General features: G+C 34.8%; 4 protein-coding genes across 5 annotated transcripts; all 4 read right to left on the bottom strand.

The window, feature by feature from the left end:
- Positions 1–910: 910 nt before the first annotated feature.
- Positions 911–2,756, bottom strand: LOC117929691 (UDP-glycosyltransferase 83A1-like). The gene is made up of 2 exons (XM_034850071.1): positions 2,276–2,756; positions 911–1,794 (listed from the first exon to the last, which is right to left on the bottom strand). The coding sequence occupies exons 1-2, from the start codon at positions 2,754–2,756 to the stop codon at positions 911–913; spliced, it is 1,365 nt and encodes a 454-aa protein (XP_034705962.1).
- Positions 2,757–3,374: 618 nt separating this feature from the next.
- On the bottom strand, positions 3,375–5,301 carry LOC117929956 (UDP-glycosyltransferase 83A1-like). Its single transcript, XM_034850403.1, has 2 exons — positions 4,789–5,301; positions 3,375–4,626 (listed from the first exon to the last, which is right to left on the bottom strand). The coding sequence occupies exons 1-2, from the start codon at positions 5,264–5,266 to the stop codon at positions 3,743–3,745; spliced, it is 1,362 nt and encodes a 453-aa protein (XP_034706294.1). The 5' UTR covers positions 5,267–5,301; the 3' UTR covers positions 3,375–3,742.
- Positions 5,302–6,626: 1,325 nt separating this feature from the next.
- Positions 6,627–7,546, bottom strand: LOC117930067 (UDP-glycosyltransferase 83A1-like). The gene is made up of 2 exons (XM_034850513.1): positions 7,183–7,546; positions 6,627–6,937 (listed from the first exon to the last, which is right to left on the bottom strand). The coding sequence occupies exons 1-2, from the start codon at positions 7,544–7,546 to the stop codon at positions 6,627–6,629; spliced, it is 675 nt and encodes a 224-aa protein (XP_034706404.1).
- A 2,802-nt stretch (positions 7,547–10,348) lies between these two features.
- LOC117931025 (UDP-glycosyltransferase 83A1-like) lies at positions 10,349–12,198 on the bottom strand. 2 transcript variants are annotated; one of them, XM_034851869.1, is made up of 2 exons: positions 11,608–12,198; positions 10,349–11,331 (listed from the first exon to the last, which is right to left on the bottom strand). In XM_034851869.1, exons 1-2 carry the CDS (start codon positions 12,092–12,094, stop codon positions 10,469–10,471), a joined length of 1,350 nt encoding a protein of 449 aa, XP_034707760.1. In that variant the 5' UTR covers positions 12,095–12,198; the 3' UTR covers positions 10,349–10,468. The 2 variants fall into 2 exon arrangements, with proteins under 2 accessions (XP_034707760.1, XP_034707758.1); XM_034851867.1 differs by having other exon boundaries at positions 10,349–11,415.
- Positions 12,199–18,856: the final 6,658 nt, after the last annotated feature.

Below are 18,856 nucleotides of genomic sequence, written 5' to 3' on the forward strand. Positions count from 1 at the left end.
GGATCATCACAAAAGAAATCTTGTCATGTTGGCATAGAGAAAGGAACTGGATCCACTATTTGATTCATCAAATAATACCAAAAGAAAATCATTCTCATGAATTAGTTGGATGGAATTTTCAAATCAAGCCATCACTGGGCTTGATTTATAAAACAGGACCATTGCATGGGCCCATTTCATATTCTTTCGAATCATATTCAACCCGAAGAATATCCGTAAGCAAACCATTCATAGGATGTATTGGAGTAGAGCCAAACCTTTGGTAACGGTTGGTGTATCCATTTTCGATTGGGTCAATTTACAAAATATTTTAACAAAAAATCCATGTTAAATTTATGTCATATTAACAGGATGCATGTTTGAGAATTTATTTTGTTGATTTGAATCTTTTAAAAAATAAAGATATTGAAGTTTGGATTAAATTGACTTTAGTTAAATCAGAGTTCTCTTATGTGGTTCATGATGATGAGAATACACACTGAGGATGGGGTTGAGAATTAAATGAGCATAGTGTTGAGATTTTGAATCAAGTGTATGGTTAAGAGGTACAAGTTTGAGGAATTTATATTATGGGGAAAAAATAATATGAAATAAATTGTATAGAGTTAATGCATGGAAAATTGGAAATCAATGAAGTGGATTGGGTGGTGAGGATGAAGAATAGAAGGAATGGATAGCTAGGATTGAATTTGTCAGAAGCCTTTTGCATCTTGGGTAAACAAGGAAGGGGGTTTTATGTTGGCTAATGAACTGTTTCAAACCATGGTTGAGATATTAGGAATGTATTAGAAAAGGTAAGACAAGGATACTCATTAGTAGTTACTGAGTTAGGCAAGGTTTTCACATTGATGTTCTCTTTGTGCCTTCCTTTTCATGTTCTTTTTCCATGCCAAACAGATAAGAAAAATGTCTATGCCTTAATCCATTCAATGAAATTCTTGAAATTTTTGTAAGAGCGGCCACCTTCTTGGACACCATTCATGGCCATTTCCTTGAGATTTAAAGCTCTTGCCTTAAACTCGCTCTCACCAAACAGTAGCTCCATCTTATTTCTGATTTCTTCTCGCATGATGATCCCATTTTCAGCTGGATCAAACCCCAATCCGACCTTCCAAATATCACAGATGTAGGTCTTATTAAGGAACTGGTCAGCAAAGTAAGGCCAGCACAGGAAAGGGACCCCATTGCTGACACCTTCCATGGTAGAGTTCCAACCACAATGGCTCAAGAAGCAAGCAATGGAAGGATGACTCAGAACCATCTGCTGTGGAGCCCAGCCTACCATCAGCCCTTGGGAGGATACTCTCTCTTGAAATCCTTCTGGGTAAGCATCATTTGTCCCACTGGTAATATCGGGCCGCACAACCCACAGGAATGGCCTGTTGGAGAGTTCAAGCCCTAGAGCCAATTCTTGGAACTGAGTTTTGTCAAAAACTGTGAAGCTTCCAAATGCAACATATATGACTGAGCAGGGTGGCTGCTGATCAAGCCATTGCAGGCAGGTTGAGTCTTCTGGCCAGAAGTATCCTGCTGACTTTCCAAGCCTGCTACTTGCCAAAAGTGGGCCTATGGGTAGGATCTCTGGAGCTAAGGTAAATGTTCCAGGCTCAAGGTCATAACTTGAGTTACAAATGACCCATTCTGCCAAAAGCAAAGCTTTGTTGTTTCTTAAAATAACATCAAAGACAATTTTTTGTGTGGACAAGTCACCTATGCAGGCCCATAAGAATTGTGCTGTGTTCATGGCAGGCATGGTTTCTGACAATTTAATCATCTGATGTTTAGTAGGAGTTCCTGCAAAAAAAAATTCCAACCGACATCAAGGACCTCACAACTTAATTAACCTTGACATATTTCTCTTTAGTCCTATGTAGAAGTGTTTCTTAGTTTTTGTGCCAAAAGTTTGTCTGCAATATGATCTATAAATTACCCATAAGCAAGTTGGATTCGATCATTGATATGATCCAATTGGTTTTGTTAGAGTAAAATGTGCATCTGTTTTATGGTTATAATTGCTGCAATATATACATTATGACAAGCCCTTAAGATAAGTATTTTCATCATCATCATTACTATTGTTATATAAGGTGTCCTGAAATAGAACCATTTATTTTGACAAAGCATATATATCCTGGTTTTATGGTGCACACTTTGATTATTCATGCCCATTGCGAATTGTTTTCAATTGTTACATGGCAATTACCAAAAATTTGTACGACTGTTGTGTTGGATTAAGCAGTTAACAGAAGAATAAGAGGTTGGTAATAGGTCTCACCATTATTGTCAATGATTCCATCATCAATCAGCTTTTGGACACTAAAAAATAAGGCCAGCAGTGCAGCTGATGCTGGCCAGAAGACGGCTCGCTGGATTCCCATTTTCTCTGCAACTTCAAGCGCCCATCCCATACTTTCATCAGCAATAACACAAGTGATATTATCCTCATCTGACCCGTTGATCTCTTCTATGAGCTCCTCCAGCTTCTTGGGCATGATGCGGAAGCCCACTTCTGTTAACTTCCCCAAATCATTCCTATCCTCCCAGGCTTCCAAGCCATCGGGGATTGAAACCAGATGAATATGATCCCCTACATCATCCTTCTTTGTCAATGCGTTCGTGACCCGCTTGTGATTGAACTGTGTGTTTACAAATGTGATTTTAAAGCCATGCTTGACCAAGTGTTGTGAGAGCTCCAGGAGGGGAATTACATGCCCTTGAGCTGGATAAGGTATAACTAAAATATGTGGATTGCCCATTTTTATTCTCTCAGAATTCTCACAGATTTTGCTTATATGTATTTGTTGTTACAAACTCGCCTTTTTTATATATGGAGTTTGGAAGCCATGACTGAGCAGCCAATGCTCCTGGAACTGTCTTCATTTGTTTTGGTGTTAATTTACCTCATAGTTGGGGAATCAACCTCTTTTGTAACTTTTGTGTCAATTTATTGTCTTTGTCTTCTCATTTTTGACTGATTGTTCTCATTTGGATTATTTTCCTTGTCTTTACAACATTCTCATTTCAGCTGTGTTAGCTTCAGATTCATCTGTTTCTGTTGATCATTTTGTTGTTTTGCTGTCCTTATGTGCATGTCATGGACTTGGCCCCTCTCCATCATAGTGCTTTTGTTCAGCAATGGATGAAAACTTGCCAGGCCGGCATAAAGAAAGAACTTGGCCCACCATGAAGTGACCCTATTTATTATATTCCAACCAAAAATAAAAAGCAATCTAAGGAAAATTTCCAATCAAGAAAAAAATTTGGTCATGCTTGAAAGCAAGTTCTGGGACCAGATTTTCCATGACAGAAAAACATTTCGCCTGATAATGTTAGGAGCAAGGCATCAAGAACAGATGTTTGGATACAAATTCAAGTGCTCTGGAAGTTCTAAATATGATAATGTTCATGTCTTGGGGAAATTTTCCTAATTGTAATGCCTCCACATGCTGATAACAAATGGCTTAGCAAGGCAGGATCAGGATCCCAGACTTCCTCCTAAAGGCCACCTGATTCTCACAGGGCATTTCATCCCTCAATCGGAACCCTGTATGAATCGGCCTTCCATTCTCTATTTCAAATGTTTGAACTCTGCATCTTTTCTTGCTTCTTGGCATGTATGGAACATTTTATGATATATTTTTTTTAAACTTATTTTCAGTACCTGATCTCCATGCAAGCAAATGAAATGAAAAGAAAACAAAGACAAGAAACATGAAGTTTGAACAGAGCACAAAGCATTTGTCTATGCTTTCAACCATTCAACAAAATTCTTGAAATTGTTGTGAGAGGGACCGCCTTCTTTGACACTATCAATGGCTATTTCCTTGAGATTTAGAGCCCTTGACCGGAATTTTTCGTCACCAAGCAGCTGCCCCACCTTATTTTTAATTTCTTTTCGCGTGATGATCCCATTCTCGTCTGGGTTAAACCCCAATCCAATCTTCCAAACATCACAAATGTAGGTCTCATTAACGAACTGGTCAGCAAAGTAAGGCCAGCACAAGAAAGGGACCCCATTGCTAACACCTTCTACAGTAGAGTTCCAACCACAATGGCTCAAAAAGCAAGCAACAGAAGGATGACCCAAAACCTTTCGTTGAGGTGCCCACCCTACTATCTGTCCTTGAGTGGCTACCCTGTCTTGAAATCCTTCTGGGTAGGCATCATTTTTCCCATCAGTACTATCCGGTCGCACGACCCACAGGAATGGCATGTTTGAGAGTTCGAGTCCTAATGCCAATTCCTGGAACTGGGTCTGGTTAAAAATTGTGCTGCTACCAAATGCAACATATATTACTGAGCAGGGTGGCTGTTGATTGAGCCATTCAAGACAAGTCTGGTCTTCTGGCCAGAAGTTTCCTGCTGAATTTCCATGCCGATTGCTCGCCACAAGTGGTCCTATAGGTATGAGCTTTGGGATCAAGGCAAATGCTGCAGGCTCAAAATCATAAGTTGAATTGGAGAAAAACCAATCTGCCTTTTCTGCAGCTTCTCTGTTTCTAAACCCAATTTCAAAAGTAGTTTTCTGCATGGTTACATTCCCCATGCGAACCCATGGAAAGTTTTTAGTGTTGATGGCAGGAGCGGTAGGTGACAACTGAATCATCTGGTGCTCTATTGGAATTCCTGCAATGAACAGCAAGAAAAAAGTTGTAAGGACAAAATAGCATACAACCTACTGTTGAAGTATCAATCCTTTCTTAGTACTTGAACTTCTGTTGATACAAAGGATTCCTAAGGTGGCAAAAATTACAAAATTATGCTAAAGAAGTCAGTGACAGGTCTCACCATCACAATTTATGACGCCATCCTCAATCAGCTTAGGAACGCTCTGTCCCAAGGCCAACACCAACGCTGATGCAGGAAAGAAGGCAACTTGCGGGATTCCCATCTTTGCTGCAATTTCCAGGCCCCAACCTATAGACTGGTCAGAAACAACACAAGTAATCCCATCGCCATCAACACTGTTGATTTCTTCCATGAGCTCCTCCACCTTCTGCGGCATAAACTGCCAGATTCCTTCAGTCAACTTCGCTGGTCTCTCCTTGTCCTCATGGAATTCCAACCCTGGGACAGAAACCAGGCGAAGTTGATCTCCTATAGTACGCCTCTCTGCAAAAGCATTCATGACCCGATTATGATTGAACTCTGTGTTTACAAATGTAACTCTACATCCATGTTCGACCAAGCATAGAGAGAATTCCATAAGAGGAATTACATGGCCCTGGGCTGGCCAAGGTATAACTACAACATGTGGGTTACCCATTTATCTTCCCTTCACTCTCCTACAGATCATATGATATTTTCAGGCAGTTCTTATACTCAAACATGCCATCCCTCTACTACTCTACTTGCTCTTCTATGCGTCATTCATACGTCTCACTCTTTTTTTTTTTCCTTCTTTTGTCCACTTTTTTCTGTCGTTTCTTTGTATTAGCTTTAATATCATTGTATGTCATTTTCATGCAAATATTAATACTTCTTTTAAAATTAAGAGTTCCACATTTGTAGCTCGCTTTGATGTGGATGTGGCACCTCCCCAGATCAAGTGCTAAGAGGGAAGATCACTGGACCTATAAACTTAGAAAATTCTTACCTTTTTTTATAATCATTTTAGGATGCATCCAATCACTTGGTTGAATCATTGATAATATTTTATCTAGATGTGTAAATGGGATTTTGTTGTCACACTAAATTTTCACTTAAGTTCTTTCGTAACATCCCTTAATTTTTATCTTTCATCACAAGTCTACTTGTCATCTATTGATCAGTTAAAATTATAATTGTTCGTACCAAAAGAATATTTTTTGGAATTATATTGCCGTATTTATAAGAATATTGTATTACATAATATGATCTAATGGTCGTATTCTAAACAATAAGATTATTATTAGGTTAACTCATGTTGATACCCTAAGATGATTAGCCTATAGCTAGTTATATTCACTATAGTACCCACTTAATATTCCTTTCGTGGTTGTGTGGTGGATGCACTAGGACAAATTCTCAAATATATAAATATAGTCTCCCAATTAACTACGTACAACATCCCCTTCGCCACTAACCTATCTTCTCAAGGGCATACACCATTGGATACATATTGAATTTATTTAATCAATTTTCAATTTGGAAACATTAAAGTTATGTTTGGTTCTAAAAATACTAATTAATAATAATAATAACATTAACATTAAAAATAATTGTCATACTAATAATAAGAAGAAGAAGAAGAAGGTAAAAGAGTAAGTTGAAAGAGAAATAGTAATAAATAAAAAGAGAAAATGATAAGATAAAGAAAAAGATAAAAAGGAAGGGTATTTATACCTTTATCTCCTTCCTTATTATTCTTTTATTTTCCTTTTAATTTACTGTTAGCTAGTTTCTTTAAAAAAAAAATCATTTTCAAATCCTATTTCCAAAAAATAAATAAATAAATAACCTAGAATTCTTTTTAAATATATAAAAAAGGATAAAATAAAATAAATTAAATTAAATTAAAAATAAGAAATTACATAAAACAAGAACATATGTACATAATAAATTTAGATGCAAATATCCAATATTCATTAATAGGAGAAATTATAATTTATACATGTAATTTAATATCCTACCAAAAGAATAATCTCTTAATTAAGTAAATGATAATAAAGGAATCCTTCTGGGTATGCATCATTTATACCATCAGTAGAGTTCAGTCGTACAACCCACAGGAATGGCCTGTTGGAGAGTGCAAGCCCCGGTGCCAACTCTTGGAACTGGATCTGGTTAAAAGTTGTGATGCTGCCAAAAGCCACATATATGACTGGGCAAGGTGGTTGTTCATCCAGCCATTTGATACAGGTGAGGTCTTCTGGCGATAAGTGTCCTGCTGAATTTCCAAGCCGATTGCTTTCCAAAAGTGGACCTATGGGTATGATCCCTTGAGCTGAGTCCAAAGCTGCAGGCTCAAAATCATAAACTGAGTTACAAAGCAGCCAGTCTGCCACTTTGACTGCTTCGTGATTTCTTAATGAAATGTCGAACATATTTTTCTGCGAGGTGAGTCCATCGAAACAAGCCCACATCAAGTTTTTATTATTCATGGCAGGAGCCGTTGGCAACAATTGAATCGTCTGGTCTACTATTGGAGTTCGTGCATTTAAAATCCAACGGAGAAAAAACTTATGGTGTATGTAAAATCACTGTCTATGACTCCATCATCAATCAGCTTTGGGATGCTAAGTCCCACCACAGAAACCATGGCCGCAGATGGCCAGAAGGCAGCTCGCCAAATTCCCATCTTTGCCGCAGCTTCCAGGGCCCACCCTATATGTACATGAGCAACCATACAAGTCATTTCTTGGCTGTCAACTCTGTTAATCTCTTTTATTAGCTCCTCCACCTTCTTTCCCATACCCCACCAGACCGCTCCTGGTATATTCCATGGCTTATCCCTTTCCTCATCGGATTCCAACACGAATGCATCCACGATCCTCTTATGAGTGAACTCGGTGTTTGCGAATGTAATTCTGAAGCCGTGTTTGACTAGGCACAGAGAAAGCTCCATTAGAGGAAGTATATGACCTTGTGCAGGCGGGTATGACAAGAACATGTGGATTACTCATTCTTATTCTTTATGTTTTCCACTCTCTCCTGATGCTAACATTTAGTTTTGTGGGTAGGTTCATGCGGCTTTAATAGGATGCTTGGAATTTAGTGGGGAGCCAGCACTGAAGGAGTTGTCGCCATGCTATGATGTAATTCTTAACTATTCTACTCGATAAATGAATCCAAACCCACGAATAATAATAATCCTAACAAAAGTATAAATTTAAATGTTATCTAATTATTAAATAAAAAACATCTTACATATAACTTATTCAATTCATTTAATAATCAAATATTCCTATTTAATAATCAAAATGAGTTATATCTTATATACGTCAATATGATTAATTTCTCAATCAAACACTCAATTAATCTATTTATTTAAAAACAAATTTTAAATGAGTCAAAATATGAGTTAAATAGTTTAAAGGTATAATTGGGTTAAGAAATAGGATTATTGAATACGTCCATTCAAATCAAATTTATGCTATGGAGGTAGATAAAAAAATTATTTATTTTTGAAATGGAATGTGCAAATCTATATGAATTTGAGTCAAACTCATTTATACTTAAGTTAAACCCACAAAAAATATGTTGGATTTACGTCGTGTTAACGAATTCTATCACATTTTATCACCCCTACCTGTAGCCTTCCATAACATTATTTGAAAATGAAGGGAAAAAAAAAATGTTTCATTCAGCACCAAAATTATAATTATTAATTCTTGTATCTTCTTTACTCTTCCTACCATATATAATTTTCAAACATTATTTAAAGGAGCTATTGTGTATAGATGCTAAATTTCTTTTCTAAAATTATAGGTATATAATAATTAATAGCTCCTATATATCATATCTTTATAGTAATTGCATTCTTGTTACATTATTAGTCCTAATTGTCCACCCTTCCATTAAAAATATTGCTTCCATAATCTTTCTTTTTGAAAGAAAAAAACCTCTACACAAAAATGATACTTAAAGACATCTATTGTAATATTTGCCTTCTTTTTTGTGATAAAACCTACATGGATGTTATATAATCTTTTGATCAAAATATACCCTTTAATTAAAAAAATAAAATTAATCCCTTTCTTGTATCAAATACTTTGTGGGCAATTTTCAATATATGAAAATTATTTTTCCTAATATGGGTATTATCTCAACAATTTTAATAAAATATTTCATCTTATATTATCTTTTCTTTATGTTTTTAATTAGTAGATATAACACTCACATATATAAGAAATAAAATTACAATATCAAGGATTTAAAAATCATAATGTGACAGTTGAAAAAAGAGAACAAAGAAAAACCATAGTTGACACTAGTATAAGAAAACCATTTTAATTGAGGTACTAGTGATGCTTAGAAATATGGTGATCACTAGTTTAGTTTGACCTATTATTAACAAGTCTATAGACCAAGTCTACCATATGCATATGGGCTGTGATCTCATACTGAACTCTGCTATCAGAGATGGTGTTGGAAAATCTGATACAAATTGACAATGGACTTCTCTGATGCTTTACACTGATTATTGATATGGCCTATCAAATTCACACAACAAAAAGATAGGTTTATAGTTGCGGTCATATCCCGTGGCTACAAGAAACAAAATTGTGACTATAAGAGTTAAGTGCAGATAAAATAGACCGCAACTCAAATTGTTATGCAACTATATATATATATACTCTTGCATTGTGGATTTTATTGACCCCTCCTAAAATTACGTGAGCATATCTTGCTTTTCTTGTAGTGTAAGTATGGGATTTGCCACTGTGCTATCAGTTTGATATTGAAACTCGTTAATGTGAGTATCTAGATAGGCTTGAAGGTCTTCAATGTGAGAGCTACCATGAACCCTCAGCCGATCAATGGATGCAAACATATGCTCCATAAACTGACTCAAATGATCCTCCCGATTTGAGATTGTCCAGCAACAAAACAGAACTACTGACACGTCCTCTAATACCTCGATTGTGAGTCCTTGGATTGCCCCTCCCTACACCACCCTGCTCCATCTCCTAAATCGCAGCCTCCTCTCCAGCTGGTGGAAGATGATAAAGTTTTAATTCTCCCCAATTTTAATCTTCTTTTGTAACTGTTTATGATTCTCTTTCAACTCTATCACTCCAACAATAATTGTTTATGCATTTTTAGAGCTAATCTACTCCTTTAACCTAAACGCATTCTAAGTCCTCGTTTGAGGCCTAATGATTTTATCTAGTAGAATGCAGCAAAAGGAGAATAAAAAGCATGAAATTGACAAGTTTTTCAAGGCAACGCAAAGACCTGATCGAGGCTTATAGAAGCAAGGTCAAAATGTAGAAAAAGACTCGAAGCATTTCAACAATGGAGATGGCATATATGTAACTTTGGGACAAACCTAGTATTAAAGTATATGCAAATCAAACACCATTGGAAAGCCTTACGAGTCAAGAGTCTATTTAATCTTGAAAATATGATAGGTTTTTGTAACTTCTAGTTTGGGTCACAGAAGGAAATTCAACTTTAATAAAGATTTTTTTCCCTCTAAACTATTGAGCAGTGAGTTGGAAGTCTTGGTAGGCTCCCAAGGGTAGTGACCTGAGTGTGTTCTTTTTTCTTTTAAGTAATTTTTATGTAGCCGTTTGGTGTTTTTCTTGGGTTTCTTTTCTCTAGCTTCATTATTCTAGCATATATCATTTTTATATCAGAGAAAATCCAGTGTTAACCTGTGGCATGGTTGTCTTTATTTTTATTTTAAATGCTGTTACAATGCTTGTTCCAGGATCTGAGATACTGTTTATTTCTTATCAAACATGGTAAGGTTGGCTCCATCTCCTATATATGGCGGATTGAAGGCCGGAAAAAGCATAACAGTTTCAAACCTTGGTGGAGATCATAAGCGCATTGTAAAAGGAACACAAAGACAATCAAACAAAGTGTTGAAAAAACCCTTGTCAGCCTTTAGCCTTTCAGTGAAACGTTGGAAATTACTATAAGAGGAACCGCCTTCTCTCACGCTGTTGGAGGCCACTTCCTTTAGACTTGAAGCTCTTTCCTTCAAATTTTTGTCACCAAGTAGCTGCTCCACCTTATTTTTAATTTCTTCTCGCCTGACAATCTCAGTTTCATCTGGATCAAACCCTAATCCAACCTTCCAAACATCACAAATGTAGCTTTTATTAATAAACTGATCAGCAAAGACTGGCCAACACAAGAAAGGGAGCCCATTGCTCGCGCCTTCCATGGTAGAGTTCCAACCGCAATGGCTTAAAAAGCAAGCAACAGAAGGATGACTCAGAACCTTCTGTTGAGGAACCCAGTCCACAATCTTCCCTCGAGTGGCCACTCTATCAAGAAATCCTTCTGGGTATGCATCATTTATACCATCAGTAGAGTTCAATCGTACAACCCACAGGAATGGCATGTTGGAGAGTTCAAGCCCCAGTGCCAGTTCTTGGAATTGGTTATGATTAAAATTAGTTGTGCTACTTCCAAAAGCAACATATATGACTGAGCAAGGTGACTGTTGATCCAGCCATTTCAAACAAGTTAAATCTTCTGGCCACAAGCTTCCCAGAGAATTTCCAAGTCTATTGCTTGCTAAAAGTGGGCCTATAGGTATCATCTGTGGAGCTAAGGAAAATGCTTCAGGCTCAAATTCATAAGTTGAGTTGCAAAACAGCCAGTCTGCCTCTTTCACAGCTTTGTTACCTTTTTCTATAATTTCAAACACAAATTTCTGCATGGCCAAGTCACCTACACGAGTCCAGTGAAAGTTTTTAGTACTGATGGGAGGAACAGTTGGCAACAACTGAAACATTTGCTCTTTCGTTGGAGTTCCTGCAGTGACGATCCAGAGGAAATCAAGAGCCATATAGCATAAAAAGAATCATATTGATAATTTGTACAGTCCCAAGTAGAATCATTTCTCAGAACTGTAAATTTCAGTGTATCAGTAAAGTTTTGTACAGTTGTTGAATATTTGTATTATGCTGCTACAGAATATATCGAGATCAGGGGGGAGGGTCTCACCATCATTGTTTAGAATGCCATCACTAATCAGCTTTGGAATGCGTAACGACAAAGCAAAGGTTGTGGCTGATGCAGTATAGAAGGCTGCTCGCGGAATTCCCATCTTTGCAGCCACATCGAGGATCCACCCTATACCCCAATCCACGACAACGCAAGCAATCTCATCACCACCACCACCTCCCTTGATCTCTTCTATAAGCTCCTCCAGCCTCTTGGGCAAAGCCCTCAAGAATTCTGCAGTTGACTTCCCTGAATTATCATTCCTGCCATGATCATCTGATCCCAACCCATATTGGACTGAAACCAGATGAAGTTGGTTCCCTACATTATCCCTTTTGCATGCACTCACAATCACTTCCTGATTGAACAGGGTGTTTACGAATGTGACTCTGAAGCCATGTTTGACCAAGCACAGAGAGAGCTCCATTAGAGGAACTACATGGCCTTGCTTAGGAGCAGGTACAACAACAATATGTGGATTAGTCATTTTCCTTCTTCCTTTCACTCTCTGCAGATCGTATAGTATTTAGATATAGCTATGTTGAACTCAACTTCGTGTGACATTAATAAGGAGCTTCGGGTACAGTTGGGGAGTCAATTCTCAATCAGTTGTGATCATGTCCTTTGTGTTTATAATTATTTGGTTCCCAAATTAAGTTGGGAAATCTTCTGCCACATATTCTATAGAACAGCGATTTGTTAAGGGATAAAATAATAGTTAGAGTTGGGTATACTCAATGTGTTTCTATACTCAATGTGTTTCTTATCTTCTATTTTCTCAAGGGATAAAAATAATAATATATATCAAACTATTCTAAATTTAGCACTTATAGTTAGAGTTGGGTATAGTCAATGTGTTTCTTATCTTTTATTTTCTCATTTAAATTTAAAGGGATAAAATGGAATATTAATATATGTCAAACTATTCTAAATTTAGAAAAGGAAAAGGAAAATATCAAATCATTTCCATAATCCACTATGATTCAAAGCATAAAAAATATTTAACTTTGTGCAAGGCTATATTTGATTCCCAAAAAATCTGGAAGAAAATATATATAAGAAAAAGAAAATAAAGAGAAAAAGTAAAAACAAAAATAAATAAAAGAAAATAAATTAAAAATAGATTAAAGCTACTAATTATTTTTATACACCACTCCAAACTCATATCACTTATTTTAACACTTCTATATAAAAATTAATATATATCATGCACCATTGCATAAGAATGATAACTATAAGCAAATTATGTACATGGGTTTCTCATTAATTTTTTTTTTCTTTTTTTTTAAACTTACAATGTCTAGCTTCAACCAACTTGTTCAAATTCTCAAAATAATAATAATAATAATAATAATAATAAACAAGTTATCACCTAATATCTTGACTATACCAAACTTAATTAGTTAAGTAAAAATCATAATTGAACCAAAAAAAGCAAGGGCTCTACCCTAAACAACTTGTGTAAGTTAGTCGGATTGGTCAAGTTTTCAAAGAAACTAGTGATGCATAGTTAGGGGCGTACTTTAACTTTCTTGTGTTTGGTCTAGAAAATACCAAAATGGGATATTTTTAATGTTTTTATTTAGTAGTGGTAACTAAAATGGGATAAGTGTTTCCATCAAATTCAATATTCCTCAGCACTCTATCTAATAAAGCATTGCAAGGTTGAAAGATTTAAGCTAAACAAGTAGACCTATGAAAGTTTATTATAATGATAATAAAGCATATTAAGTTAAGATAAAATTTATTAGATGACTTTGAAGTGGGTCCGTCCATTATAATGATAATTCAAGGAAAGTTAAAAGATTAGCCATCATATGGGCTTATTATCTACACTGTTTTTGGATCTTTAGCTCACGCATAAATGATTATTTATTAAGAAAACATAAAAGCCCTTTTTGATAAATAAAAAAAAAAACCGTCGTCCTACCTAACCATATGTCCTGTTCAATTAGTTGCATATCTGTAAGCATGATCGTAGCAATACAAATAGGTGCAGTAGATGAAGGAACCATATCTTTAGTTCATCTATATATGATCACTCGGTGGAATAAATGCAAATAAGAACCCAACTTCTTATTGTTTGACCCTCATGATCTCTTTTTCGCCTCTACAGATAATATGATGTTTGGTGTAGTTTTCGTACTCAAATTTCAATCGTATGTGACTTTGGCAGGTTAACAAATGAGGTAGGGAGAAGCCAATTCTCAGTGAGTGGTTGTCTTCATGTTCTTTATATATTATTTGATTCTCAATCTTGAGGTCGTTTTCATGGAAATTAAGCTTTCTTGTCTCCATGTTTTTGTTGAAGTATCATTTGTCTGAATATCTTCCAGAAATTAGTCTTAAGTTGAAGTATCATTTATCTAAAAAATCTTCCAAAAATCAGCTCTAATACTATTTAATTAAAGAAGATCAAACTATCTTATGTCAACTGCTTTAGAAGTTGAGATTTCTTTTCAAATAAATATTCTTCTTAATTGAATAGCACGCAACAAGAAAGAAAGAAAGTGTTGGAAAGCTCACAGACTTAAGATGGGGTTTCTTAAGTGTTTAAGATGGGGTTTCTTAAGAACTGTGATGATGATGCTTCACAGATTTAATTTTATCTTATGAGCAGGAAAGCTCAATCTTAAAGCAACTACAGCGGTGGCCTAAGGCCTCCTCTCCAAAAAGATCCTCTTCCAATTGAGGGATTTGAACAAGGAAAGGGAAAAAAATTGAATTTCTAATTGCAATGTTGGAAATGAAAGGAATCAATAAAGAAAAAAAAAAAAGCTATGCAATTTAGTTTGATTTTTAGAAGTTTTTAATTCCTTGGTCAAATTTAAAAGAATTTGATAGTTAATATATTCTTGCGGAACATTTTTTTTTTTCCTTTTAGGTAAGAGTCTATAAAGGTTGTATTTTAATTAATAAAATCTATTATTAATTTAAAAAAAAATCTCATCCAAAGGAGGACATGATGATAATTGTATTATAACATATGAAATGTGATCCCACCAAGAACGAAAAAACTCTAGTCCTACTAAAGTTTGATTTGATGCAAGAATGAATGAATGAATGGATGGATAAATTATATATATGATTTAATTAATAAATCACTAATTAGTGTTTAATATTGCTTGGGGAATAGAGTCCTAGAGTAGAATGTTGAGCAAATTTAGATAGACAACGGCAATCTACTGGTCATTTTAAGTAAGTATATATGTCTAAATTAATCAATGATTACATAACTTCTGCAACGAAATATCCCTAGGATGTTTGATATTTCATGGGAAATAGAATCATGGAACCATCTAATGCATGCCCACAAAAATGACATTTATGTGGACTAAAATTAGCAGGTTAACAAATGAGGTAGGGAGAAGCCAATTCTCAGTGAGTGGTTGTCTCCATGTTCTTTATATATTATTTGATTCTCAATCTTGAGGTCGTTTTCATGGAAATTAAGCTTTCTTGTCTCCATGTTTTTGTTGAAGTATCATTTGTCTGAATATCTTCCAGAAATTAGTCTTAAGTTGAAGTATCATTTATCTAAAAAATCTTCCAAAAATCAGCTCTAATACTATTTAATTAAAGAAGAAAACTATCTTATGTCAACTGCTTTAAAGGTTGAGATTTCTTTTCAAATAAATATTCTTCTTAATTGAATAGCACGCAACAAGAAAGAAAGAAAGTGTTGGGAAGCTCACAGACTTAAGATGGGGTTTCTTAAGTGTTTAAGATGGGGTTTCTTAAGAACTATGATGATGATGCTTCACATACTTAATTTTATCTTATGAGCAGGAAAGCTCAATCTTAAAGCAACTAAAGCGGTGGCCTAAGGCCTCCTCTCCAAAAAGATCTTCTTCCAATTGAGGGATTTGAACAAGGAAAGGGAAAAAAATTGAATTTCTAATTGCAATGTTGGAAATGAAAGGCATCAATAAAGAAAAAAAAAAAGCTATGCAATTTAGTTTGATTTTTAGAAGTTTTTAATTCCTTGGTCAAATTTAAAAGAATTTGAAAGTTAATATATTCTTGTGGAACATTTTTTTTTTCCTTTTAGGTAAGAGTCTATAAAGGTTGTATTTTTATTAACAAAATCTATTATTAATTTAAAAAAAAAATCTCATCCAAAGGCGGACATCATGATAATTGTATTATAACATATGAAATGTGATCCCACCAAGAATGAAAAAACTCTAGCCCTACTGAAGTTTGATTTGATGCAAGAATGAATGAATGAATGAATGGATAAATTATATATGATTTAATTAATAAATCACTAATTAGTGTTTAATATTGCTTGGGGAATGGAGTCCTAGAGTAGAATGTTGAGCAAATTTAGATTGACAATGGCAATCTACTGGTAATTTTAAGTAAGCATAAATGTCTAAATTAATCAATGATTACATAACTTCTGCAACGAACTATCCCTAGGATGTTTGATATTTCATGGGAAATAGAATCATGGAACCATCTAATGCATGCCCACAAAAATTAGATAGCACCTTGAGCTGTATATAACTTTGTAAGAAATGAACATCTGTGTGAATTATGAATAAAACTTGTATATATCAATGTTTCTTAATTAATAGGAAGTGGTTCCAATACTCACGAACCATCAAATGTTGACTAAATTTAGCAACCACATGGCTTTGTACAATATCAATTTGTAAGAATTTTAATTGTCCATGGTAAATAGAAACAATTTGTGGAATTTTAATTGCCACACTGACATAGCATGTGACGACTTACAAATGCAATTTATGTACAAATTGAATAATTGTCTAAGTTGATGAATGAATCGGAATTATTGTGGCATTCATGACCACATGAAATTAATCCCCACTATTCTAAAAGTTCATGACCAAAGTTATCAACTCAATGTATTTATATTTCTCATATACATCTAATGTATATAGGGAAGATTAAATGTATAAAGGGAAGATTAAATGTATAAGATATATGGAAAAATATAAGGTATCATGACCAAAGTCATGAACCTATTAAATGGTGTACTCTTATACAATGACCAAAATCATGTACCTACATTAAAATCTTCATATACCATAACGCTACAGGAAATTAAAAAAGGTGAATCCATGTGTATTGAGAAGGAAGTGTTCATTTGTGACTCTTGATGGAAGGTTATAACACAATATAAAAGGGCTTTTGGTCTTTCTCTGCACTCATCCTAAGTTTATAAGATTTCTCATCATTTGTACAAACATTTAATGAGAGAGAATAAGTCATGAACCTACCAAATGTTGTACAAGACACAATGACCAAAATCATGTACCTACATTAAAGTTTTCATATACCATAATACTACATGAAATTGAAAAAGGTGAATTCATGTATATTGAGAAGGAAGTATTCATTTGTGACTCTTGATGGAAGGTCATGGCTTGACATGATATAAATGGGCTCTTGATCCTTCTCCGCACTCATCCTAAGTTTGTAAGGTTTCTTATCATTTGTACAAACACTTAATGAGAGAAAGGAGAGGGAAGATACAAGGTATCAATAATAATACAACGAAACAACATGCTACTAAGTAACTCAACTTTATAAGCAATGCAAGAAAGGTGATCTTTATCACAACGGCACAAGGTGAGTTTTGTAGATCTATTTTGGTTCATTAAACTAGAATTTGTGAGATCTTATTTACTTGATTTTTTGACACTCAAGACATCATGGTTTTGAAAATTAATAGATCTAGATTAGGAAATACCTAGAAGGGGTGAATAGGTGTTTAATTATTTTTAGCCCAAAAATTTATTATTTTTAACTTTCTCCTTTGATATAGGAAAGTGAAAAAAATTAAGTTTAAGACACAAGAATTTTTGTGGAAAACCAATTACCGTCTTTCAAAGATTATGCAGATATAAAAACTATGGGGTTAAAGACTTCTAATCATAAATTTATTATCAAAAGAACAATATATAGTCTTTCTAGGCTAATGTTATTCCTAAGTCTTGCTCACTAGTAAAATTTATTATCGAAAGAACAATATACAAACTTATTTAGCAAATGTTATCTCTAAGTCTTGCTCTCTAGTTCCTAACTATATTGAACTCCACATCCGCGACACAGCACCAGTCGCTTCAATGGACTCTATCTCAACTCTTAAGGAGATGCAAATCTCCTTATCCAATATTTGCATCAAAGAACAAATATTTTTAGCATGATATTTATAGAATAAAAAAATACCTAATGGACTAAAACTCAAATTTTCAAAATAAAACTGATTAAGATACAGAAAAAATAATAATAATTATGAAGATATGAAATTTTATCTGCAAGCAGCGCTTGAGCTCTCAAGGAACTTTTAAAACCATTTTTTAAAACAGTTATGCTCAATTTTAAAACCTAAGGTCCACTCCATGTCTTAATTAATGCCAATTAGCCTTTACCGGACCTCTTATACTTACCTATATCATCCCAGTTGATCAACACAGCATTCTTGTATCTTCAATAGAGAGCAGTACATATAAAATTAGAAAAGGCCTAAGGATGAATGATCCATGTGGGGATATCACAAAAGAAGGATTGTTTGATATTCTTATCAGTGTCCTGCATGAGGTTCTTTTACAGTGAATATATAAATGATCCATATAGTTAAAAACAATGCTTGCTGTAGAAGCTGGTCTCATGGAGTTATAAGCACACCAATTAAAACAGGTGGCATTTCTCCCTACCAGCTATCAATTAATACCATAATTATTGGTCTGGAGAAAGACTTGGACAGAAACCTGCAGCCTAGGCTTTTGTCTGGTTATCGAGGTCATGGTCATCCACCATGTCAGTCTAATTAAGCTCCTTTAGAGATCTATCTAATTCTATATATTCATCTTGATCCTGACGCTTAGTTCACTTTGATGCCTGTTGTTACTCCATAATGATGTAGATGTACACAGAAAACTGCATGCTTGTTTCAATAGGGGCAGGGTGGTGTAAAAGCAACAAAGAAACCATGTTCTGGTGGTGTAGAGAGATCCTGATACCAAGGGTGTTTACCACATCTACGCTCTGATGGTTAAAAGTTCAAATTGCTTTCCCTTTTTAGAAGGAAATTAAATTGTAATAAGAACCTCTTATGAAGAAGTTTAGATTTTGGGTAGTAGCTAGCAACTGATTGTTTTTATTTTTCATTCTTAGAACCAATCCAAACACATATATAAAGGGAAATGTTCCAACATATCAAACATGACGTGACTAAAAATATTAGAAAACAATATTCCAAAGATGGCATGAGGGA

The sequence above is a fragment of the Vitis riparia genome, chromosome 14, assembly GCF_004353265.1.
Source record: "Vitis riparia cultivar Riparia Gloire de Montpellier isolate 1030 chromosome 14, EGFV_Vit.rip_1.0, whole genome shotgun sequence".
NCBI classification, from domain to species: Eukaryota; Viridiplantae; Streptophyta; class Magnoliopsida; order Vitales; family Vitaceae; genus Vitis; species Vitis riparia.